Source organism: Taeniopygia guttata, chromosome 26, assembly GCF_048771995.1.
Source record: "Taeniopygia guttata chromosome 26, bTaeGut7.mat, whole genome shotgun sequence".
In the NCBI taxonomy this organism is placed as follows: Eukaryota; Metazoa; Chordata; class Aves; order Passeriformes; family Estrildidae; genus Taeniopygia; species Taeniopygia guttata.
Window position 1 is genome coordinate 4,183,824 of NC_133051.1, and position 24,348 is coordinate 4,208,171.

At 60.3% G+C, this 24,348-nt stretch overlaps 1 protein-coding gene across 1 annotated transcript; it reads right to left on the bottom strand.

Moving 5' to 3' along the window:
• Window positions 1–508: 508 nt before the first annotated feature.
• SYT2 (synaptotagmin 2) lies at window positions 509–22,712 on the bottom strand. Its single transcript, XM_030291934.4, has 9 exons — window positions 22,514–22,712; window positions 9,168–9,350; window positions 8,860–9,029; window positions 7,471–7,587; window positions 7,080–7,247; window positions 6,761–6,928; window positions 6,231–6,348; window positions 4,872–5,005; window positions 509–4,242 (listed from the first exon to the last, which is right to left on the bottom strand). Exons 2-9 carry the CDS (start codon window positions 9,331–9,333, stop codon window positions 4,036–4,038), a joined length of 1,248 nt encoding a protein of 415 aa, XP_030147794.1. The 5' UTR covers window positions 9,334–9,350; window positions 22,514–22,712; the 3' UTR covers window positions 509–4,035.
• Window positions 22,713–24,348: the final 1,636 nt, after the last annotated feature.

Below are 24,348 nucleotides of genomic sequence, written 5' to 3' on the forward strand. Positions count from 1 at the left end.
CTGGAGAAAAGGAGACTCAGGGGGACCTCCTGGCTCTGCACAGCTCCTGACAGGAGGGGACAGCCGGGGGATGTCGGGCTGTGCTCCCTGGGAACAGGGACAGGGCAAGATTAAATAGGAAATGGCCTCAAGTTGTGCCAGGGGAGGTTCAGGTTGGATAATGGGGAGAAGTTCTTCCCTGAAAAGGTTGTCAGGCAGTTGCACAGCTGCCCAGGGCAGCGGCAAAGTCACCACCTCTGGAAGTGTTCAAATGGTGTGTGAATGTGACACTTGGGACATGGTTTAGTGGTAAACATGGCAGTGCTGGCTGAACAGTTGAACTCCATGATCTTAGAGGGCCTTTCCAACCTAAGTGATTTCCTGATTCCGTGTTTTGGGGGACCCGGGCCCTTGTGGGGTTCCACCCGCACCTCCATCCCTCCATCATCCCTGGGCTCACTGCCCTGGCTCCTGCCCCTCACCGCGGATGCTCCGTAAGGCCCAGCAGCAAGACCAGAAGGGAACCAGCTCCTTTCAGCTCATTTCTTTAATAAGGAGACGTAAATAATTACAAAATAACCATCAAACGATCAGAGACGGAACGACAGAGTCCACACGAAGGGAAGGGGCATTAAAAGCAGCTTCCGCCGGAGCCGAGCGCTGCGGGGCTGGGACGGGGCCGGCGCTGCGGGACCAAGGACGGCCGAGCCTGCGACTCCCGAAGGAGCTGGCTCCTTCCTCCCGGATCGGGAGAAAAAAGGAAAAGGAACCCAAGCAGGTTGCCAAGCTCGTGGATTCACTTCCTTTTTTAACCCCGGGAGCATCTCCGTGGCACAGCTGGGTTTGCTCTGCGGTGCCGCCAGGAGAGGGAAGTGCCAGCTCTCGTCCCCAGAACAGAGACCACCGACTGGACATGGCAGAAATAACCCAAATTGCTCCAAAAAGCCTTTTCACCACCAGCAGGTCGTCCCCAACATGTGCCCAGCGTTGTCCCGTCCCCTCTCCCGGCGTGCCAGCGGCACCCAAGGCCGCGGCGGCTCCGGCAGCCTGAGCCCCATGGAACCGGGGGGACGCGGACACATGGGGGGAAGGGGGTCACGGCTCACCGTGGGCCTGTCCCCGTGGGGTCCCGGTGCACCGTGCTCTAATATGGCTTCTAAAGTTGCTCTGATGGTGAAATGCACCAACGCGACACAGGACACCGAAGCCACGATGTTGCCGCTACCCGGCCATGGGACAAACGCGACAGATACGGGAACACGACACATGGACTGCGGCCGTGACAGCTCACTCTCCGCTGGCGGGTCGGGCTTGGCATGCTTTGCTTCTTGGCATTATTTTCTTCTTTTATAGTATTTAATTGGGGATTTTAATTTTATTGGGGGGGGAGGGGGAAATCAGGGCGGTGGAGAGCTCTCGAGCGATGGGTTTTGGAGTCGCCGCCTCCTCCCTGGCGGGAGGCCGGAGATGGGGACGGCAGTGCCGGGGCCATGCTGCTGCTGCTGCTGTTACATGCACTGCTCGTGGTATATACAGCTATGTCTCCATATAATTTACCTACACACAGCTAAGGGGCGGGTCAGAGGCAGCGCAGATGGCTTCAGGATGTTGGTTGGTTTTCCCTTTTTTATTAAAAAAAAATTAAATCATGTATTAAAGTCACAGTCTTCCCCCTCCCCCAAGGCTTAAAGAGTCTGAATGGAAAGCAGCCAGGTGGGATCGCCGCTCCTGGCCTGGAGCCCCAGACCCCGGCCGATGCGGTGGGTCTGGGGGCGGAGGGGCGGAGGGCAGCGCACAGGAGGGGGTGCATCTTGCATCTGGCGTGTGCAGGTGTGCAGATGTGATGTGCAGGTGTGCAGGTGTACAGGTGTGATGTGCAGGTGTGCAGGTGTACACACCTCCACCCGCTTCCCTGGGAAGGCTGTGGGGCCATGCACACTTCCTGGCTGCAAATGTAGGATTTCAGTGCTTTTTATAATTCCTCCTCTTTTAGCCCATTCCATGTAAGGCAAATGCCTCCACACACCCCACACCCCCCAGTGCCTGGATGGACCCCAAAATGAGACTGAGTCCTACCAGTGCTCCTGACCATGGGGCATCGGCCCCCCTCCAGCTCCCCATTATTAAAAGCATCTAAAGACTTCTTCTCCCTTTGGCTCCAGGGCAGGGCAGGACCCCATCTGTTGACAATGACACATCCATTAGGAAAAGGGACTAATTAAAGCTGGAGATGGCCCTGAGAGACCACTGGCTGGATGACCCCTGCAAACCCAGCATGGCCCCAGTGCTGCCTTCACCAGGGCATGGGCCAAGTGCAGCTGCAGTGGTGGTGGAGGTGGTCATTAGAGGTGCCTGTCCAACATCCCCTTCCCACACTGCAGCTCAGCCATCCAAGCCCCAAACCTCCCACGGAGATGTCCTGCCCTGGGGACCTGTCCCAGAGCTGCACAACCCTCCAGAGACAATCCCCATGTCCATTTGAACCCCCTGAGCCAAGTTTCAAACCTGGTGACTGCCACCAAGTTTCCCATCGTCTCCCCACCTCTGGAGAGGGCCAGGATGCTCTTTGGGAAGTCAGAGCTGGGGGAGCTGCTAAAGCATCCAACAGCACTGGGATGAGCTTGATTTTGGCACTGTGTCCCAGGACCCGGGAGACCCTGCACCACGGTCCCAGCCCAGGTGTTGAACCCCCAGAGCAGCGTCCCCAGTGCCAGCACATCCCTGGGGCTTGTCCCTTCACTGCTGCGGTGCCAGAACGCCCAGCACTGAGTCCCGGGAAGCCAAAGGGAGCAGAGTGTGAGGCTGCTGTGGAGCTGGAGCAGGGACAGGCACATGAGCTAACGTCAGTGCTCCACTGCAGACGGGGCAGGGCTGCTGGACCCTCTCCCAGCTGCAGAGAACTGTGTTGGCTTCCTGGCTCAGAGGCTTTTCTGGGACAGTGGCAGAAGTAGCCTAGAGAAGCTCTTAGCCACTGTCAGGGTCATGGATATGGCTTATACCCCCGAGGGGAGCAGGACAGGGTAGGTTTAACAGCCAGTGGCCTGGTGAGGAGTAGCAGCTCATGGGGGTCGGGGGCTTTGGTCCCTTGTTGGCCCCAGGCTTTCTCTTGCCATCCCCACCCACAGCAGGTGGTGGGGCTGGAGCTCCCCATGGCCCCCCAGCTGCCCTGAGGCTGAGGTGGCCACAGCGATGACAGGACATGCGATGGACGGTCTCTGGGGACACACCTGGATCTGGAGACCCCTCATTGTAAACCTGCCTTGTGGAAGCATTTTGATCTTTGGGATTCACCAAGCATGGTGGGACACAGATGCAAATCACCCAGCGCTGCCCCTCTGGGGACAAACAGAGGTTGTGGTGCTGGTGGTGGTGGCGATCCACACAGTGCTGCTGGTGCATCCACATTTCACCCTGTGTCTCCTTGGAACAGCCCTCCTGAAGATCTCTGTGCCCAGACTGGCCTCCACAGCTCCTGCTGCAACACTGAGGGCTTGGCACCCCACCACCACAGCAGGATCCATGGCCCCTGCAAGCCTCTTCTCAGAGAATCCAAACCTGGAGCTGTCCAGGGGCAGACCCCTGGGTCTCTTCAGAGGGTCTTCTGCACCATTTTTCTGTCTCACTGCTGGTCATGCCCCAACCAAGTACAGTGGGTCTGGTCATCTCGCACCACCAGGCTCCAGTACCACCTCCATGCAACATTCCATGGCTCCCCACGTGATCCCAAGGGCAGGATGGTGTCAGCAATGCTGCAGGCTGGTGACACAGCTGCTGGGGAAGGTCCCAGCTGTGCCGTGGCTTTGCTCTGGGAAGAGATGGCGAGCAGAGGCAATGGGACATGCAGCAGAAAGGAGCGATGCTGAAGAACAAAAAGAACCATCCATGTCTTTAACCTCTTCCCCTGGAAGCTATTGGGACTGCCTGGATACCCTTCCAGAGGCATCGAAGCGCATTTCAGCTTAAAAGAGAACAAAAACGAAAAGGGAGGTTGCAGAACTGAGGTATCAGTAGCTCTGGCTCAACTGTCCGCGGTGCCGCGCCGGCTGGCAGAGCTGCCTATTTGTTTTTCCCAAGAGCTGCATCTACTTCTTCCTCTGGCTTCAGCGAGTGCCACTGGGCGATGGGCCGCCGGGGGTTGGCCAGCATGTCGGACCAGTGCCGCAGCTCCGTGCCGGTGGAGTTCAAGCCCGTGAAGATCTTGCCGATGGCTTCGTTCTTCCCCAGCTTGTCATAGTCCAGCACTGTGATGACCACTTGCACTTTCTAAAGGAGGAAATCTTTTTTTAGAGGGGTGGAAAGGTGCAGTGGCCGTGACAGCTGCATAGCCCCAGGGTGCCCCAGGGATCCCCTAAGGATGAGCACCACTGTGGCCCATTTTGGGGCAGGGTCCTCTCCCTGCTTCCTTCATGTCCTTCCCCAAGGAGCACAGAGCGCAGTGGAAGCCCAGCTCATCCTGAGCTGATTCACCTGGGAAAGGTCACCAAGGTGTGGTGTGGGGCTGGGCAAGAGCTGTGGGCTACTGGGCAGGGGCAAGGGGCACGGGCAGGGACTTGCACAGGACATGGAGGGGCAGAAGCAGTGGCCAAGAGTCCAAAATGCTCCCAGGACCACCCTGTTATGCGTCGGGTGAGCACTGCAGAAGAGAGGACAGCCCTCTTTCAGCTGTGGTCTGAGTTGAGGTTCATCTCCCATGGGCGCTGCCCAGCCTCCCACCTCTGCCCCCGCACCAGCTGCCCTCAGCACCAGCCCAGGCCCCAGATGGGACTGGAAAAGTCCTCTGGGTGACCAGACCAGGAGCTCAGCAGGAGCAGCTCAGGCTGCTGGGAAGGCTGGGACAAGGGCTCAGGCAGCTTCAGGGGACTCCCCCATCCCAGGGGAGTCATCAGACAAACCTGTATCTGCTCAAAGGGGATCTCAAAGCTGAAGGACTCATTGAAGTAGGGGTTCAGGGTCTTCTTCTTGACTGTGGTCTTCTTCTTCTTCAACCTCTTGCCATTCTGCAGCAGGTGGATCTTCACGTAGGGATCTGGGGGTCAGGATGAGGCATTAGCCAGGGCTGAGGAGCCCTGGGGATGCCACTGGGGATACCCCTGGGATACCTCCTGGTCCCAGGAGACATCTCACCCAGAGTGAGGGAGAGACTGCTCTGAGTAAAGATGGTCTGAGGTTTGTGGATGGATGCCAAAGACAAAATGATTAGGCTGGAAAAGTTTTGTGGGAGCTACTGGCCAAGGGTTGGAGCTCTTCTGCATTCAGCAGAACTGGGGAAGGGTATGGAGAGTCAGACATACGAGGAGAGGCTGAAGGAGCTGGGGAGCTCAGCCTGGAGAAAAGGAGGCTCGGGGGGACCTTCTGGCTCTGCACAACTCCTGACAGGAGGGGACAGCCAGGGGAGGTCAGGTTCTGCTCCCACGGAACAAGGGAGAGGAAAAGAGGAAACAGCCTCAAGTTGTGCCAGAGGAGGTTCAGGTTGGACATCAGGAAGAATTTGTTTATGGAAAGGGTGGTCAGGCACTGGAACTGCCCAGGGAATTGGTGGAGTCCCCATCCTTGGAGCTGTCCAAGCAACGCCTGGACATGGCACTGAGTGCTCTGGTCTGGGTGACAAGGTGGGATCAAGCACAGAACTTGATGATCCTGGAGGTCTTTTCCAACAGTAATGATTCTGGGATTCTGTGCTGTGGGCCCCCTTGTAGGAAGGCAGGGGACAGCAGAGTGACAACCGGCCTGTCAGGTGAGTGACATTGGGTGGGTTCTGGCCTGACCCCTGTTTCTGGAGCAGGAAAGCCCACAACAAAGCTGAATTCTTCCAGCCGTGCAGGTACTGCTCTTGTCTTGGCTAAAGCATGTCTGCAGAGACCTGAGGACCCTGGGCACAGAGCTCAGCCCCAGGATGGGGCTGGGACAACACATTAAGCACAAAACATGCTGTCGACTGAGGTCACCGGCCCCCAGCTCAAGGAAGAGTAGGACCAGGAGCAAATGGTGGAGGAGCACTTTCAACACCCAGGTCCTGGAGGACCTCCCAGCATTCTGGAGGACCAAACTGGAAGTGTCCTTCCCAAGAGTCGGGGATGCATCCCATGGCCATCTCCCCTCACCCCCCAGCCAGACCTGGGGCTCCAAGGCATGAGGAGGCACTGGAGGTTTTCCCAAGCTCTGCCAGACAGGTGGCCCCAGAGTCCTTTCCCACAGAGGATGCTGAGAGCCCCCAGCATGGCAGGGGGAGGCTGCCTCTGAGCAACACCCACCTGAGAGGCCCCCAACATCCATCTTCTTCAGGTTCTTGGCTTCCAGGATGCAGACAGTGAGCTTCCCAGCCGTGGGCACGTACCGGAGGGAGATGCAGATATCTCCCAGCTTCTCTGGCTGCCAAGCAGAGCAAGAAGGGAAGATCAAAGCCTTGCCAGTGCCTGGGACTCCAGTGTTTGGACATGATCACACATGCAGGTCCACCAAACCCTGCTCAGTCCAGGCACTGGCTGGCACCCTGTGCAGCAACACAAGAATTTGATCACTGAGTCCAGGACAAGCTAGACCCACTACAGCGCTCAAGATGTTTTATAGCCTTGATTTTTTTGCTATAGAAACATTTTCACATAAGGGAGCAACAGGTCAGACCCCAGTAATGACTGCCAGGATGTTCATGGTCCCCTGGTGGGACCCCACAGTGATCGTGACCCCAAACACTGTGGGATGGCCCTGAAGGCAGAGCTCACCCCATGCAGCCCCCAGCTCAGTCCCCCGGGCAGGGGTTCCACAGCTCTGGGCTGGCTCTCACCTCCTCCTTCTCGCCACTCTGCAGGTCCCGCCACTCCTCGATGGGCTGGCCCAGGTCCACTGTGTTCATGGGCACCTTCACCTCGCCGATGATGTCGTGCTTGGAGAAGCGATCGAAGTCGTAGATGGCCATCACCAGCGTCTTCCCACCCAGCTCCTGGTAGGGCACCTGCACAAAGGGACAACAGCTGGGCCCAAGGGGGACCCCGAGCCAGGACCACCTTCTCCTGGAAGGGAAAGTCAGCACACAGGACTGCTACAGCCAGGGGGAAGGACTGGAGTGGGAGACAAGGTCCTGTGTTATGGATGAAGGGGCTCACCTTGAAGGTGAAGGTCTCATTGAAGGCAGGGTTGAGTGTCTTCTTCTGCACTTTGGTCTCATACTTTTTCTTCTTGTCAGGGAGCAGAAACACCTTGACGTAGGGGTCTGAGGTGCCACCCATGTCCAAAGCTGGCAGTTCGGCAGCTTGGAGGATCCCCACTGTGAGCTGGAAGGGCAGAGGAGTCCTCAGTGAGACAGCCCAGCCATGCCCTGCAGCTGCCAAGGGCTCATCTCCAGTCCAACTTGGGACAGGACTTCTATGACCCAGCACCCACCCAGCTCCTCCTTCCCTCATGTGCCTCCCAGGTCCAGCACAGAGACCTGTCCTCCTCTCAACTCCCTCACTGGGCAAACCCCACTCCTCAGCTGCGCCCCAGCCCCTCCATCACCTGGTTTGCCTGGAAATCATAGTCCAGCGAGAACTGCAGCTTGCCCAGGTTCTCCGGCTCCTTCTCCTCTTCCTCACCTTCCCCCTCTGTCAGACCCGTCTCTGCATCATCGTCGTCCTGTCAGTCCTGGAGTGGCAGCCACAGTGTCCAGCTCAGCAGAATGGTCACAGCCCAGCAGCCCCAGCCCCACAGCTCTGGGGACCTCAGCACCCCAACCCTCCTGGTGTCCCAACACCCAGGTTCTCCTCATCAAGGAAAGGTGCTGGGGACATGAAGCACTGACAGAGCAGTGGGGGTGGCACTGGCTGTGACACAGCCACGCAGCTCCTGGGGAGACCCAAAGTGACAGGGGGGCTGCCAGGGCTGCCAGGACAAGGGATTGACTCCAGGGGAGGGAGGTTTGGTGCTTGCAGGTCCTGTGCCCCCAGCCCATGCTTGGAGGAGCACTACAGGCAGAGTAAGGGTTTACCAGGGCCATTTCCAGGCTTTGTAGGCTCACAAATAGATTGTCCCAAGGAAATCTACCCCTCTTCCTGCCTCTCCAAGCACACTCCCTCGGTGGGAGTCCCAGTTCTTTGTCCCCTCTTTGATGTGTCCCCAGTCCCCCACCCCACGCAGGAAGCAGATGATGGAGAAGGAGGTGACACTTACGTGGAGAGTGTCCCCGAGCAGAGAGGCAGCCAGGGCAGGACAGCGAGGGCACCGTGGGCAAAGAGACACACGTTACACAGACACCGAGGGACCGTGGCAGGGGGGGCATCAGGGCTTGTACCACCTGTGGAGCCCGAGGAGGCAGCCCTTGCTCTCCACTGGGGAATCCCACCCCACGCCTCTCTCCTCTCCTGCTCCAGACCTGTCTGCATCCCCATGGTACCCTCATGGCTCTGAAGAGCAGGAACAGATACTCAGATTCTCCCACCCCCTGCAAATGGTCATGGGTCAAGGCCATGAAATGGCTGGGGTGGCCACAAGCCTGTGGGTGCCAAAGCCTGCCTTGGGTTGGCCACCAGGATGAGTTACCAGCACCTGTCACTTCACCACCAATGTTTTGGGGATCCCAAACTGGCCAGTGTTTTGGCCTGGTGGCCCTCCTGTCTCAGCTCAGAGAAATGAGTCTGACCCAGAGGGAGGCAGGAGACATGAGGGATTAAATCGACATCTCCTGGCTCAGGTGAAGCACTGGCAGGTCCTGGCCAGCTTGAGCCTGCTCCATCTGGGCCACCAGATACTGGAAGAGGACAGTGCTGCTGTCTCAGGTCCTGCCTCCACTGTCCCATCCCGGGGTCTGGGTGGCTCCCTCCCAACCTGCAGCCTAATCTTTGGGTGCCCTGACGCAGTCTGTAACTCATCCAGAGAGGCTGTTGGCCAAGCAGCCCAAGAGGACATCACCTGGTTGCCTGACTTCATGTCCTTCATGTTCATGGCATTCTTCATGCCTTTGCCCTTCTCCTTCTTGTTCTTCTTCTTCTTGCAGCAGCACTTCTTGCAGATGCAGAAGCAGCAGGTGAGGATGAGGAGTCCAGCCACAACTGCGATGGCGATGAGGGCCCAGGGTGGCACTGTGGGCAAAAGTCAGGGTCGTGGTCAGCCCAGTAGCTCCCTCCCAGCCACCCAAAAACCTTGTTCCACAGGTTGTACTGGGACAGGGCAGTGGGGAGGTCATCGGGAGGGTAACACCTGGGAAAGGAGCTACTCACAGGGAATCTTGTTGAGCTCATTCATGAACTTGTCCCTCAGCTTGGTGAACATGTCCTCCTTGCTCTCACCCGGCCCCGCAGCCTCAGTGGAGTTCTCCATGGTGCTCATGGGCAGCGTGCTGGCTGTGGCCTCTGGGGCCATCATGGACGCTTGCTTGAACGTCATGGTGGGTCAGGGGCTCCCTGGAACACATCACCTCACTGGTCACACAGGTCCCTGCTGCCCCCACTCTGCCCCAGTGTCCCCAGGACAGTGCCTGTGTGGGCAGCAGGGCTGCACCAGGACACCTCATCTTCTGCTAGAGGGGCACAGACCCAGTGTCTGTGAGAGGTCACCTGGATCCCTCACAAGCCGTGGGAAGCCCAGCTGGCCCCTGGGTTTCCTGGTCCTTGACCTCTCCAAAGCCACTGCGAGCATCACCCAGCCTTGCATCAATGATGGTGCCAGCTCCGAGCCTCCTGGGGACAATGGGGACACTCCTGGGAGGATGGTCACCTGGCAAGGCCCCTGGCATGAGGGGAGGGGGTTTGCATCCCCAGGAGAGAAAAATGAGGTTAGCTGGGACAAATCCAGCCCTGCCATCTCCTCCTTGTCTCAGGCAGGGACCCCGGGCACGGGGCACTCACAGGGACCCAGCGCTGGTGTGGCACCCCAGGACTTGCTCGCAGCCCCAGGGCGGCTTCCAGGTCTGGGAACAGCAGTAACACACTGCTCTTCTTCCAGCCCCCAGGGAGCTTTGGCAGGGCACATTTTGAGGATGGATGGAAGCAGGGAAGAGCTGGCTCTGCACAGCAGGGGTGGGTTCAGTATGCAGGTCAGTGGGTCAACTCATATGGCACAGGCACAATGTCCTGGGTGCCACACCTCCCAACCCCACAGGGCTCCCCTGGCCAGCTCTGCTCCTCCCTGGAGCCAGGGAAGATGTTCAGGTCACACAGCCAGGGCTGCAAAACAGCCCAACACACTCAGCACCCCCTCCCCAGCCCAGCTGGGTCTGAGCACCCGCCTAGGATGGGGACAGCCATCATCTTGCAAATGTGGCTTTGACTCCTGCAGGCAAACCTGGTACCAAGTATCCCCATAACCCCAGCTCCAGCCCCAAAGTGCTCCACAACCCCATCAGAAAGCAGCTTGCAAGAGAAGATCAGAGCAGAGAAGAATGCCAGGGAATGCACAGTGCCCGTGGGGTGAAGGAGAACACCATGCTCTCCAGCAGGGGAAGCAGAGATGAGCAGGATCACAGATACCCCAGGAAGGAGTTTCTGGGGGCAGGTGAGCTGTGGCTTGAGTGCACCCCCTTCCTTGCATCTCTTCTTTCCTCCTCACCCTCAAGAAGCCTCTTAGCCAGAGTACTGTCCCCTGGGGCCAGGTGCTCCTCTGCCTTTTCTGCAGAACTCAGAAATGAGTGCTCTCACCTCAAAAAATGCAGCCAGAGAGACATGGGGATGTTGTTGCCCCAGACTGACACTGCCATGAGTCTCTGGCCACCTCCCAGGTGAATAATCAAGCACTGAATTACCCAGAGTGTGGCTGCACACCTGGACACCTTCCTCCTGCACCACTGCTCCCGGGGGAATGTGGTGGGGGGTCCTAGGGAGACCCCCATGAGGCAGAGGCAGTCCTCCACACAACAAAATGTGATTATGTGGCTCCCACCTCGACAAGGCCCCTGCTGCAAGCTTTGCCACCCAAAGGCTTGGCCACAGTGACCTTCCCACCCCACCAAGGGGCTGTCACAGGCCAAACGCCATCACCTAGCCCTGACAGCTGCCACTGGGGTCGTGCCACTGGAGCACGATGCTTGTGGTCCCCCACAACCCCCACATCCTTCTTGGGATGAACCAGGAGCTGCTGCATTTAACCCCTACCCAGCTGAGGGTTATTTGATCTTAAGGGCCTCAAAGGCTCCCCAAAGCTTCCAGGAGCTGAGGAGACGTGGATATGTCTCTGGGTCTGCCCCCGGCACTTGAGGGGGTTGTCCCCATCACTACCCATGTGCACCAGGGTGGGTAGGAGGAGAGCCAGGATTTGGAAACCAGAGGGGGTAACCTCCGAGTGCTGGATCCCACCCCTCGGTTCGGGGCAGGGGTTCTGGCTCTGCCCTGCACCCACGGACAAAGGGTGTGGGTCCAGGCCACTGACATCCTCTAAGCTCCCCAGGAAACGGGAGGTGGAGGAGCCCAGGGCTGCACCCCAGCACAGCACACCCCAAGGTGTGCACCCTGGAGGTGCAAGTGTGTCCGGGACATGCAAATGTGTGAGGGTGTAAACGCTTGTGCAAGGTGCGTGCAGAGGGCATGAACATGTGTGTGTGTGTGTGTGTCTGTGTGTCTGTGTGTGTCTGTGTGTGTCTGTGTGTGTGTGTGTGTGTGTGTGTGTGTCTGTGTGTCTGTGTGTGTGTGTCTGTGTTTGTGTGTGCGTGTGTAAATGTGCACAGGGCATGTAAAGGCTCATGCACGGCGTGTGTGTGTGCACGCTCGTGCCCGGGGCCGTGCACACCCGCCCGGGCTGTGTGATCCATGTGGCTCTGCCAGCACCCAGCCGTGGGTGTGCGTGTGCCCGGCCGTGCCAGCCCGTGCCAGGCTCGGAATCACCCGCACAGCCCGTGCCAGGAGCTGGGTGCCAGGGGGGCTGTGGGGCGGAGATGCAGCACAGGCACTTGGCCAGGGAACTGCTGCTGGGGGCTCTGCGGGGCTGGGGGGCTGCAGGCAGCATCGGGCCTGCTGGAGGGGTTGCTTTTGAACTGGGCATCCTAATTAGCATCACTAATTGCTCGCTCCCTTGTGGTGCTCACCGGGCGCTGGCAGAGCTGAGGCGCCCGGGGGAAACTGAGGCCCGGGAGGTGCCTCGGGGAGCCAATCTATGGAGACCCTGTTGCTGCTCCCCCTCCAGCTGAGCACCTACAGCCCCTGCCATGGAGGTGGGGGGCTGATCCTGCCCCCCAAGCGAGGGGACCAGGCTTTGATCTGCCTCCTGCGTGGGCAGGGCAGGGCGGGGCAGTGCCATGGGGGCAGCCGGGGAGGGATGGGAGGGATGGGAGGGCAGGGAGCGGGGCAGTCTGTGGGGCAGGGACAGAAGCACTGGGGCAGTGTGATCCTGGGGATGTCCCCTCAGCTCCAGGTGCCAGTCCCCACTGTGCCAGCGCCTCACTGGGTGTCCTCGGGCAAATCCATCCCGTGTCCGCAGCAGTCACAGGGGAGCAGCCCAAGCCCTCAGCTGTGGGGGCAGAGCTGCTCCCACCCCGGGGCGCAGATTCTCCGCGGGTGGGGCCCGTCCCAGCCCCGGACCCAGTGCCAGCCCCGGACCCAGTGCCAGCCCCGGACCCAGTGCCAGCCCCCGACCCAGTGCCAGCCCCGGACCCAGTGCCAGCCCCCGACCCAGTGCCAGCCCCGGACCCAGTGCCAGCCCCGGACCCAGTGCCAGCCCCTTCCCCGGCAGCGGGCGGGGGCCGTGCGGGCACGGCTGCGGCACTGCATTGCAGTCCTGCTCCGGCTCCGCTGCCTGCTTGGTTTTTTTTTTTTCTTCTTTTTTTTTTTTCTCATTCCTTTTGCAATTTTTTCCCCTCCTCTCTGCAAGTTGCGGCAGCCGCTGGCGAGGAGCCGAGCGGCCGGCGGTGCGGGTGGGAAGGGAGCTCGACCCCCCGAAATCCTCCCCGCACCCCCAAACCCTGCCGGGCTGCCCCTGCCCAGGACTCGCTGCCATTCTTCAACTTTCCTCTTTATTCCTGCCTGGTTTGGAGTTGTTCCCCGCCAACCCCCACTGCTCCCGCCCCCCCCCCGAGCCAAGATCGCAGGTTAGGGACATAAAAAAATAGGAGGGTTATAATTAACCATTTCTATCTGTCCGTGGCTGAAGAACAAGCGTGGGTTAAGGCATCATTGATAAATACTGGCTAGGAAGGGACCCCTTGCTGCCTTGCCGGTCCCTGGGGATCCCCCAGCCCCTCCGTGGGGTGCAGCACCCATCAGGGGAGGTTGATGGGAATGGTAGGACCACTGCACCCCTCCCCTCACAAAAAAATCCCACCAGGAGCTCCCCATGGAGCAGGACAGGCTTCAGCTCGGCAGCTGCTGCAGAGACCCCACGGGGCAGAGGGTGGGGAGGGTGGCACATCATCCATTACACTGCCCCTGCTGTGTGGGGTCCTCACAGCCCCCCAGCTGCCACCTCTGCCCCCACAGGACTTTGTCTTGCTCCGTGTTGCTCCAGCCCCCCAGGGTGTAACCCTGAACCCCACCAAACCCATCACCCTCACAGTGCATTTCTCCCCTAATGCACCCCCTGCAGCCCCCAATGCCTCATCCTGCACCCCTCAGTGCAGCACTCCAAACCCACTACTGCAGCACTCCCACCCACAGAGGACATCCCATATCCTGTGCCAGCAGCAGCTTCCCACACCCCCTAACCGATCTCACCAGCCCCACTTCATGCATGCACCTCCATGCTGCACCACCCTCAGAGCCCCTAAAACCCTTCTGCACCCCACACTGTTACCGTGTACCCCCCCAGGCCGTGTCCCCCAGCTGCAAACATCTGGCCTAGGAGTCCCCAGGGGCTGTATCCAGCGAGCTCACTCCAGGCTCAGCCCCCAAAGTCGCCCCAGGTGTCCATCCCCCCTCCCCCAGTAAAGCTGATCCTGAACCCCGAGAAGCTGCACTGAGCTCCAAGGCAGCCCTTCCTGGTGTAAACCTCCCTGGCTCCATCGCTGATTTTGGGGAGCAGAGGGGGTGGGGGTGTCCCCCTCCCTTTCACACATTCCATTTGCTGCATTCCGTTTGCCGGCACCACCCCAAGGTCTGCGGGATGTAAATCCCAGGCTGGAGCCAACGATCCCATCCCCATCCATCCCCAGGGTATTCCCTGTGTTCAGAAAATCAGTTTAGACACTGAAAAATTCCCTTCTTGAGCCCTTCATCCCTCCTCCTCCTCCTCCATCAAAGACTCCATCCCAGAGACCACCCCCCTGTGCTGCTGCAGCACCTGGCACAAAAAAGGAGATTTTGGGTTTCTCCGGAGCAGGTGCCATCACGGTATCCACTGCCCCAGCAGCAGCTCCCTGTCAGGTGGGATGGGAAGGATGGAGGGGGGGATTCACTGGTTGAGGGGTTCTGAGGGCCTCTCATCAACCAGGGTGTTCTGCAAAGGACCAGACCCAGGATGAGAATTTGGGGATGCACAGAAGGACCGGGATGTCCCTGGACACGGCAGCACCCAGGGAGCTCAGTCCCCATCAGGGTGAGGCTTTTGGGGAATGCAGCTGCTCCTCTGCAGGGGCAGGAGGAACCTCCCCCCTCCAGCAGCAGGAACCTCTCCCCTCCAGGAAGGTGAAGGCCGCGGGGATGATGGAGAGCGGGAACAGCAACAAATGAAGATTAATGAGGCTGAGGCAGCAATTAGCAGCAGCGGCGGTGACCGAGCATGGGCTGGGTGTGGGGTCCCAGCTCCAGCCCCCCCAGCCCAGAGGGATGAGTTATTGCTCCTTTATGGGATGGCAAAGCCAGGTCTGAGCTGTACTGCTGGGACAGAGATGTGGGAACCTCCCAGACCTCCACAAACGAGGAGCTGACCCCAAAACTGTGCTGCTGTGTGCCAGGGCTTGGGCTTGGAAGACCGTGAATGAAAATCCTGAGCTAGTTTCATGGTAAGATCTCCCCCACCCAATGCCAGCAGGAAGCCCGGGCCCTACAGAGCCTGCACAGCCCTGCAGTGCAGCCCGAGGGCGAGCAGAGATTCCAGTGTACAGCTGGCATATTTGGCAGTGCCCCATCTGGATTTTGATGCCAACAGGTGTTTTGCTTCTGGGGTCAGGAGCTGGAGGGGAGATCCCATCTCTGCCGGACCCCCTGGCACAGTGCCTGGGCATCCCTTGGCCGTGGCTCCCCAGTGCTCCCATCGCTCCGGAGCGGGACACGGAAGGGACCTGCTGGGCCAGAGTTTCAGCTCACAGCCGTGAGACAGGAGACTCTAATTAAGGCAAAAAGACTTGGCTTCTAATGGTCATTTAATTAATGGAGAGTTCCTGGCAAAGGATGTGTAAAGGCACCAGACCAAAGATCAGGGAGGAGGGAGGGGTGGGGGTGCTGGGTGGGGAGATGCTGCAGGACCCTGCTGCAAAGGGACTCTGCAAATCGTGGGAGCTCATCCCTGTTCGCCTTCCCCAGCCCCAGCACTACACTCCAGCAGCTGCACCAGCAGGGCCAGATCAGAGCCTCAGCACCCAGGATGGTGCAGCAGCTCCCAGGGCTTGGGGAGCGCTTTCCCCCAGGATCCCCCCACATTCCCACCCTGACCCACTGTGCTGAGGGCAAGGGGAGTCTCTGCTCCCCCAGCTCCACATTTTTAGGGGTACTCCTAAAAGCTGAGGGGTGTGATGGGGTGAGGATACTCTGGTAGCAAGTGGCATCACAGAAGCTGAGGGGCTGAGACATCACCCCCACAGGGACACGTGTTCCTGTCCCCAAACCCGTGTAGGAGCAGGCGCTGCTGGCCAGACACCCCTGCTCTCCAAGGGAAACTGAGGCACGGCATGGGAAGCAGCTTCCTGAGAGGATTCCAGAGCAGGGCTGAAGCTCAGCATTCCCCCAGCTCTGAGTGAGCCAGTGACAGCCACCAGACCTCACCAGGACCCCCATCACTGCTCCCCATCCTGCAGCTCCAGCAGCATCTCTGCATGGGACCAGAGCTGGCCAGCACCCCCCTCCCACCACGGCACACTCCACTCATGGCCTCATCAGCCACCAGCTCCCTAATTAGAACTAACGACTTGCTGGGGTTCAGAACCTGAGCTCCTCATCACGGGGCCCCTGGCCTCAAGGAAGAGGACTCAGCCCCCAGCTCACTACGGGGAGCTTGTAAAATAAAAAATTTAAAACTGATGGTGATTTCACAGTCAGTGCTTGCCTGTGAGAGAGGATCTGCATTACTCACAGCAAAGCCATGCAGGTCTAGCAGTAAATGCAGCCTTAGGCAGCCTTGTCCATCATCTGGGTTCCAGATTGATGGCTTCTGGTGTTCCCAAGCCAAACCATCGCTGGATGGACACCTAAAGGTCAATGTGGGGAAGGGATGATTCCACCCTGCCCTGCTCACTCCTGTGCATCTCTTTCTGCAAACCACCCCCCCAGCCAACACCCAGCAGCTATTGGGGTGCTTCTCAGCAATGGCAGGGCCCCCAAAGCACTGTGACTCAGGGAGATGGCAGGTTTGTCCCTCCCCTGGGACACCTCCCTGCATGGGGACCCACCAGTGCCAGGGTGCCCAGTGAGGCAGCTCAGGGATTTTCTGTGCCTTTGCCTCTAAAATCAGAACAGCAATGAGGAGAAATAGGGGACAAGGGCAGTGACAGCCCACAATGCCAGCACCCACATCAGAGGAGAGAAGGACCTACTGCTGGGCACTCCGAGCCCTGCCTGGCTCCCAGAGGTGCTGATCCCCCAGAGCCCACTTCTTCTAGAGGGATCAGGCCCTGGCTCTGGCTTGCAGCTGCCCCAGGAAGGAAGGGCAGGAGGGAGCTGAGGTGAGACTGGTGCCAGGGCTCCCGCAGGAGCAGGGACCGGCGCTGCCACAGCCACTGCCACCTGAAATTTGGGTGCCAACAGAAAAGGGACTGATGAGCACCTTGTCTCCCTGTCCACTGTGGCTGTCTCCTGTCTCCCATCACTGCAGCACTGCTGTCTCATCCCACAGGAACGCTCCAGGGGTTGCAGGCACCATTCACCACCAGCACTTCCTCCAGAGGGTTTTGGCTTATGCCATGTGCCACCATGGCACAGGTAGCAAAGGCACCTGGGGGTGCTGGACACCACATCCTGAGCTCTGGGGACTCGGCTGTTCCCAAGGACAGGGGGGCACACAGAACACCCCACGTGGCACTGACCATTGCCACAACAAACCACCAGGCTCACCCAACCCCAGGCAGTACACGCAGTCCACCCTTGGCACACAGAGCCATGAATGGCCAAAGAAGCCTCCCAAAAAATAGGTTCCAGGTGCTGCCAGAGCCCAGCCCGCTCCCCAGCACTGTGATGCCACGGCAGCAGTGTCTTGCTCTCAAGACAACACGAGAACTGCTAAATAGGGCACCAGATGGTGATGGGCTGAGCTGCCCTGGCACTTTGGAGCCACCACACAGCCAAGAGTTCCAAGTTCTGCCCTCCCGGGTGGGCACCATGCTGCTGGCACCTCGGCCACGCTGCCGGCACTCCCAGCCGTGGCCCCGTGCCACACTGGTGGCTCCAGATCAGCCTGGGAGGAGAGACAAGGAGCCAGGTCAGCTCCTGGGGAAGAGCCAGAAGCGGCTCCAGGAGCAAGCCGAGACGCAGTGGATCGATCCCAGACGCTCTGTGCTGCTCCCAGCTCAGCACATGGGCCAAACAAGCAGACAAGCCACGAGGGGCCTTTTCCAGGGGGAGGCTCCAGGGAGATCTCCACAGCTCCCAGCTAAGCATGAGGTGTTGATGGGCTGGTGTTAGAATCCAGGAAACCATCTCCCATCCCTGGGGAGCTCCCAGCAGCGCTCACCCCCCTCTTCCCTGTCAGCCTGGGCTCAGTCCCCCAGGACTGGATGCCTGTGGGGGAAATGCTGGTGCTGCTTGCCCAGCTCCAAGGCACGGAGAGCCCAGGGCAGAGCAGAGCTCTGCGTCCCCAGGGCCTTCCAGCCTTGTGGCATTTGGGGTGGCAAAGGGAATGGAGGAAGCACAATCATGGGATCAGAAAGGACACAGCTCCACAGTAGCCCAGGGGATTTTGTTGTGGCACAAAGCCCCACCAAGGCCAGGACACAGGACTGACTTCCATGAATAAACCTTGTGCAGATGGAGAAATGTCACTGGGAGAGCTGGGAGTGCAGCTGGGGTGATGAGCACAGCCCCTGAACACCACAGGGAGGTGATCTGTCCCTGCCCAGCCCCTCTGAGCTGCATCCCTGTGTGATTCCAAGTGTTTTATTGGCACACACACAACAGCACACAACACTTCCAGGGCTGCACAGAGGAGCTGTCCCACCCATGCATCCTAGAGAAGGTTGTTCCTCCCCTGGAAAATCCTGAAGAGCCCAGATGCAAAGCACTCTGCTTCCTGAACCGGTGTTGGTGGTCACCATCCCTCCCAAGGGTCTCCCATGGCCAGGCCCAGGCTGCTCCACCAGGAGGTCTCTGCTGGGCTCTCCCGTGGCACAGAGCACTGGCTGCGCTGGCACAGCAACACGCAGCTCCCTGCAGCACCAGGCAGGGGCTGTGCCAGGCTGCTGGCAGTGGTGCCACCACGCTGCACGGGCAGAGTGGGCACAAACCAGCACCTTCATCCCAGGCACTAACCCAGCTCTGCCAGGCCTCAATTCCAGGGAAAACCCTGGGGCTGCCCTGGGAACAGAGCGAGACAGCAACAGAGCCCACAGGAAGCTTGTAAATCCATGCATGGCTCTGAAATTTGGGGTTGTTTCCTTCCTTGAATCCTCTGCTCAAGGCCAGCAGGAGCTGTGGCACCACTTGGGGTTCCCCAGAACCAGCAGCCCTCAGTCCCAACGTGTCCCCAGGGACACCCTGTGTCCTGCAGGAGAAGGTGGGAAGCATCTCCCTGGGACAATGCTGAGCAGTTTGGAGGCTGATCCCACCTCCACGGTGTTTTGGTGGAATTGCTGTGGTGTGAGGCACCACATGAGGCTCACAGGAGTCAGGGATGCCTCATTCCACACCAGAAGTGCCAAAATGTCAGCTGCCAGATCAGCTCTGCTGATCCCAAACCAGCCTGGCACACAGGCATGTCTTGGGTATCCTGCTGCTCACAGACACTCCCAATGCCCTCGATTTCAGCCTGGCCCTGGAGCAGCTCCCCAGGTCCCTGGGGCAGGACAGTCCCCCCAGGCCACCTCCAGCCCAGCACAGACTCAGGGCTTGGACTACCCCGTCGCATTCCACAGCACCCACCTACACCTTGTGCCACAAGCACCCACTTTCCTCCTGGTCTCCCCATATCCCCAGGGATGCACAAGCCCAGAGTCCACGTCTGCTGCACCCTGCAGGGCTGGGAAAAGCTGGGGAGCATGAAACACCCCGGATTAATTAAAACACACCAGCTTTCCTTAAGATGCACAAGGAGAAGGACACCCTGTCAGTGCCAGAAGTACCTTCTGAGCCAGTGAGGCCACAGACAGCCAGTGGGGATGGGTTTGGTGCAACAGGCAGAGAATTGCCTGTGTGACAGAGTGGGATGTGGCTGCAAACAGCAGAAATTTGGCACAGCCCAGCGCTGCCATGTGTACTGCCAGAGCTGGCTGCAGTCACCCCTCCCAAAGCACCAGCACAACCACCCAGGGGGGACGGGGACAGGGAGCCCTGCCAGACTCTGACTGCTGACCAGCAGCTAAATTCAGGGGCAACACAATTCCTCTTCCAAACACCAGATCTGACAAAACATCACAACTTCCAGCATGCAGGAAGCAATGGAGCAGGTGGTCCCACTGGGATGTGGCAGCCCCCAAACTCAGCAGGAGACATCAGGATCCCACACCCCAGGGCTGACAGGAATGGGCCAGCACCATCCCCAGCAGCAGGATTACACCAGTTTGGGGCATTCAGTTTCCAGACACACGCTGCCTAATTTACGGTTTAATTAATAAATGGGGAATTATGCCAAGTTTATCCAATACTTTTGGATGCGTGATGTTATCAAAATCCCATTACTGATGAAGGAAGGCATGAAGAGCAAAATTAGCTTTGGCATCTGAAACAGTTCAGTCAATGCGATAACACAATTATTAGGGCTAATAATCAAAGAGCGCTTTGGGGAACGCAGGCTCGTGCAGGAGCTGAGCTGAGGGCGTGACCAGGGAAGGGCCGGGTGCTCATCCAGGAGGGAAAGGCCGACCGCAGCCAAGGGCAAAAGCATTTTGCCGATTACACTCACCGGCAGCTCCAGATAAGTGGCACAGGGAAGGTGCTGGTGGCCACCAGGCCAAGGAGGAGCACGGCCGGGCACGGTGCCGAGCTGCACTGCCGGGAGTAGGGAATTAAAAAGTACAGGATTTTAAACCAGTGGGCACTGGGTCCCATCTGTACACTGGGCATCGATCCTGCTGGAGGACATCACGGCTGCCAGCTCGCAGCTCTCTGCGCAGCCCAGGGAAGGAGAAATTCCACTCGTAATGAGGAGCCGCAGTCATCCGGCTCCCAGAGCTGGGACTTTGCCAAAACCATGGTGAACTGGAGGAAGGACCTGCGGGGACTGGGAGTCCCGGCTCCCTTCAGTGGCCTCTAGCTCTAGCCCAGTGCCTTATAAGCCCTGGGGCTTGTGGAGCAGGGGCAGTGCCCACAGGAGCAGTCGGCAGCAAATGCCACATTGGCCGTATGGACGCCCCCTCCCCAACCATATTTATAATATATATCCATGTGCATGTATCCATAGGGTCTATATGACTGTATTTGTGTGTCCTCCCTCCCCTGGGAGCGCGGGTGCTGTGGGCAGTGGGGTGCAGAGCCCGGGTGGCCGGCAGCAGTGCCGCCGGTGCCGCTCAGCGCCGCTGCCATCGCCGGGCTCACCGCTCACCGGCAGCCAGGGACACGTCCTCGCCCTGCAGAATCGGGGGCACCAGGGCTTCAGGCTGGCTCCCAGCAAGCAGGGCAGGGGTGCTCACCGGGGGAGGCCAGGAAAGGTGCCAGGGGATCAGGCAAGGTCAGACCCATTCCTGGACTACACCCGTAAGCAAAGAGGAGACATGGCATCGCTCCAAGAGGCGCTTGGGTTTGGGGGCACTGGGGTGCTCTGCTGGGTTGTGCTGTTCTCGAGCAGCACAGGTGACTCCCACTGCCACTGCTGGCCTCAATGACCTTGGGTATATCATATCACCTCCCCCTTGATGTCTCACACTCCACCTGCCCACAGACCACCGCAAGCCGCACTTTCTCCCACCCAAACCCTGCGGCCAAAAGCCCCCGCAGGCAGCAAGGGCGAAGAAGCCCGGGGATGCCCCAGGGGTGCCCCGGGGGTCCCGCAGCCCTCGGCAGCATGCGGCCAAGGCGCTGTGCTAGCGAGCAATAATGCAGCAGGCTGGAGACTCCTGCCGGTGGCTGCGCTGCCGCTCGGGGCGTGCAGGAGTAACACCGCTGCAGCACAGCTCGGTACCAGCCAGCCTGCGCTCAGGACTGAAGTTTTGCTGCAGCACAGGAGCAGGCGGGAGTCCAGCAGCGCCCTGCAGCTCCACAGCGCAGGAGGCTGTGCTGTCGGACACAATGCAGTGGGTGACACCCCGCAGCACCCCGGCCACTCTCACTCGGAGGACAGAAGAGCGCTGCGCCAAGGAGCGCCCGTGCAGAGAGAAACACAGAGGCACTGATACAGTGGGAGACCACGAAGCAATGGGTGACACAGACTTGTGTCCCCCCTCCCTCTGCCACAGTCACCTTGCAACGCTGCCCGTCCCCTGCGCAATTTGCAGAGCTCCTTTGGGATCACTCTTTAAAACTAGGCTGAGGGGAGCAGCGATGTGCTGAGCACAGCAAGGGCTGCGGCACCCCAGCGTGACATCCCCGGCGCTGGACCGAACCCCCTGCACGGCTGCACCCTGACGGCACCCAGCCAGCGCAGGGAGTGCTGGAGGATCCCGGAGATGCTATAGCCACGGCGGGGGAGTCCAGACGGAGGGTCTGTCTGGAGCTGGCTCCTGGCCAGGCCGCTATGAAGAAGCCGTCAGTGCAGCGGGGCTTGTAGCTGCCCACGCTGGGGCCACGCCGCTCCCCGGGGTCCCAGCACCAGGGTGGGTTCCCCGCAATGCTGTGGGAACAGCCCCGCGTCCCCGCCACTCCCGGGGCCAGCACCCCAAGGGCACCCATTGTCAGGCATCCGCAGGGATGAGGAGCTGGAGCATCCCGCAGCGCCCAGAGGGCACCTTTGACCCGGCGCACCGCGCGACATCCTCGGGGTGGCCCCGCATTCCCAGGGGGTCTCATGTTTTCTCGGGAGGGTCCCCACGGCCCTGGGTGCTCTCCGCCAGTTCCGCAGCCTCCTGCATTAGTGGCCGTGCCCTCTCCATCCCTCCAGGCTCCGTCCCCAGCCGCCTTCTGGGCGCAGCCCCCCGCGGGCAGCCTCCGGCCGTTGGGCAGCTCTGGGACTCGTGTCCCGGGATGGGTTCCCGGGAAAAGCCGGTCCCTGCCCTGCTCCCGGCACCGGAACACGGCGAGGTGCACTACCCGGTCCCCGCGGCGCGTACTCCATCCCACCCCACGGGGGACGATCGCACCTCGGGCGGCGGCGCCGGGACGGACTCGGCGGGAGCTCGGGCAGCCCCGTCCCGCAGAGTCCGCGCCGCTGCGGCACCGGGCAAACTTCGGCGGGAGTGCGAGCGAGCACTTACCGGCCGGGGCGGCGGCGGGAGCGGCGCGGTGCGGTGCGGCCGGTGCCGGGCGGGCGGCGGGAGCAGCGCTCGGTGCGGGGCGGGCGGCAGCGGAGCGCTCGGTGCGGCCGGTGCCGGGCGGGCGGCGGGACCTGCGCGGCGCTGCGGCAGCCCCGGCCCCTCCGGGCTCGCGTGCGGCGGCTCCGCCAGGCTCCTCCCGCCACCGGGAGCCCCGCCCGCGGCTCCGCCCGGCACCTCGGCCCGCCCGGCCCCCCCCGGGCCGCGCACCGGGACTCGTGCGGGAATCGGTACCGGGCACCCCATCGGGCCACCTCACACCTGTCACTTCACACTGGGCACCGGGCACCGGGAAACCCCCACTGGGGTCACCTCACACCGGGCTCTTCACATCAGCACCGGGCACAGGCACCGGGCACAGGCGCTCCGCCTCGGGGTCACCTCACACATAGCATTGGCACCTGGCACTGTCAGCAGGAGCTGCCATCAGGCACCTCATACCGGGCACTAACAGCGAGCACCAGCAGCACACACTTCACAACAATCACCTCGCACTGGTCCCTTCTCAGCAGTGACCTTGCGCAGATCACCGCCCGCCAGTCACCCACCCCTGTGGCCACCACCGCCGCAGGTGGTGCCAGGTCCCTGCTGTGGCCCCAGGAGAGGCGCTGGAGGCAGCTGTGGTGGTGGCACCTCCATCCTGCCTCCCCCAGATCCAGAGGGCTCCTGGGAACCCAGCTTTGGTTTAGAGCCAAAACATCAGGAAAAAGCTGATGGGATTCAACTGAGGAGCCTGGGTGAGGAGCAGAGGGGCAGTGGGGGGACAGTTTTGCCCATGCTGTGGGATCCCCTTCCCAACAACAGTCTCCAGTGGGAAAAGGGAGCCCTTGGACAATCTTTACTCCCCATACATGAGCCAGGGACAGGGAGGGACCCTGGGGGTTCACCCCAAACCACCCTAGCTGAGGGTCTGTCACCTCCATTCCAGCAACCGCTGGTCCCAGTGTTACAGCCAGAGCATCTGAACTACAGAGGGAGGTGGCCAGCTGCTCCAGCTGCTCCAGCTGCTCCAGCTGCTCCAGCCGCTCCAGCCAGAGACACTCTGGATAGGTGGTGCCTGGAGCAGAGAGGACATCCCGAGGTCCCAGCCCAGATGGGAGCTGCATCACCCAAAACCTCTGCACACCCTAGTTTTGCTGCAGCAAAACCCCCTCCCAGGCTTGCACCAGTCCCCGACAATGTCACAGAGACAGGCACGAGCTCCCACCGCGGGCAGGGGAAGGGGCCTGCATGGGGCCATGTCCCCAGAACAGCACCTAGGGGCTGCTGGGGGTTCGGGGGGTTCGGGGTTGCCCGAACCGAAGGGACCCTTCCCTGCCCATCACCCTTGAAAAGGGCGGCTGAGCGTTCCCAAACGCAGGAGTCCGACTGAAATTGAAGCGTCAGCATCATCCCCGTGTGGTCCTTCTGCATCCCCCCACCCCCGCCCCATGGCTCGGAGCGCTCCCCGTGGCTCTGAGCCGTGGCAATTCCCACAGTCACGGTGCACGGGACCCTTCTGCCTCTCCCCTGCCCCCTCTGCTGCCTGTACAGGGTTTGGAGTCAGCACAGACCGAGTGCACGCACCGGGCACATCCCTGCGGCCGAGCGCCACCGAAACCGGACCCACTCTCCGTGTCCGGGACTCGTGTGAACTCGCCCTGCGGGAGGAGCGGAGCCGATGGGCAGAGCCCTCTCCTGGCCCTGGATCCGCCACTGCAGCCCCTTACAGCTCATCGCCATCCCGTCATTAATTAAGGGCTCCTGAAGCATCTGTCCCTGCTCCAGCATCGCTCTCC

What these genes read in the sequence shown, in the direction of transcription:
- SYT2 (XM_030291934.4), bottom strand. Translation starts at nt 9,333, where the DNA reads ATGACGTTCAAGCAAGCGTCCATGATGGCCCCAGAGGCCACAGCCAGC. An exon ending in ATGATTTCCAGGCAAACCAG is followed by an intron (nt 7,248 to 7,470) that starts GTGATGGAGGGG and finishes CTGCCCTTCCAG; the next exon opens with CTCACAGTGGGGATCCTCCA. An exon ending in ATGAGACCTTCACCTTCAAG is followed by an intron (nt 6,929 to 7,079) that starts GTGAGCCCCTTC and finishes CCCTTTGTGCAG; the next exon opens with GTGCCCTACCAGGAGCTGGG.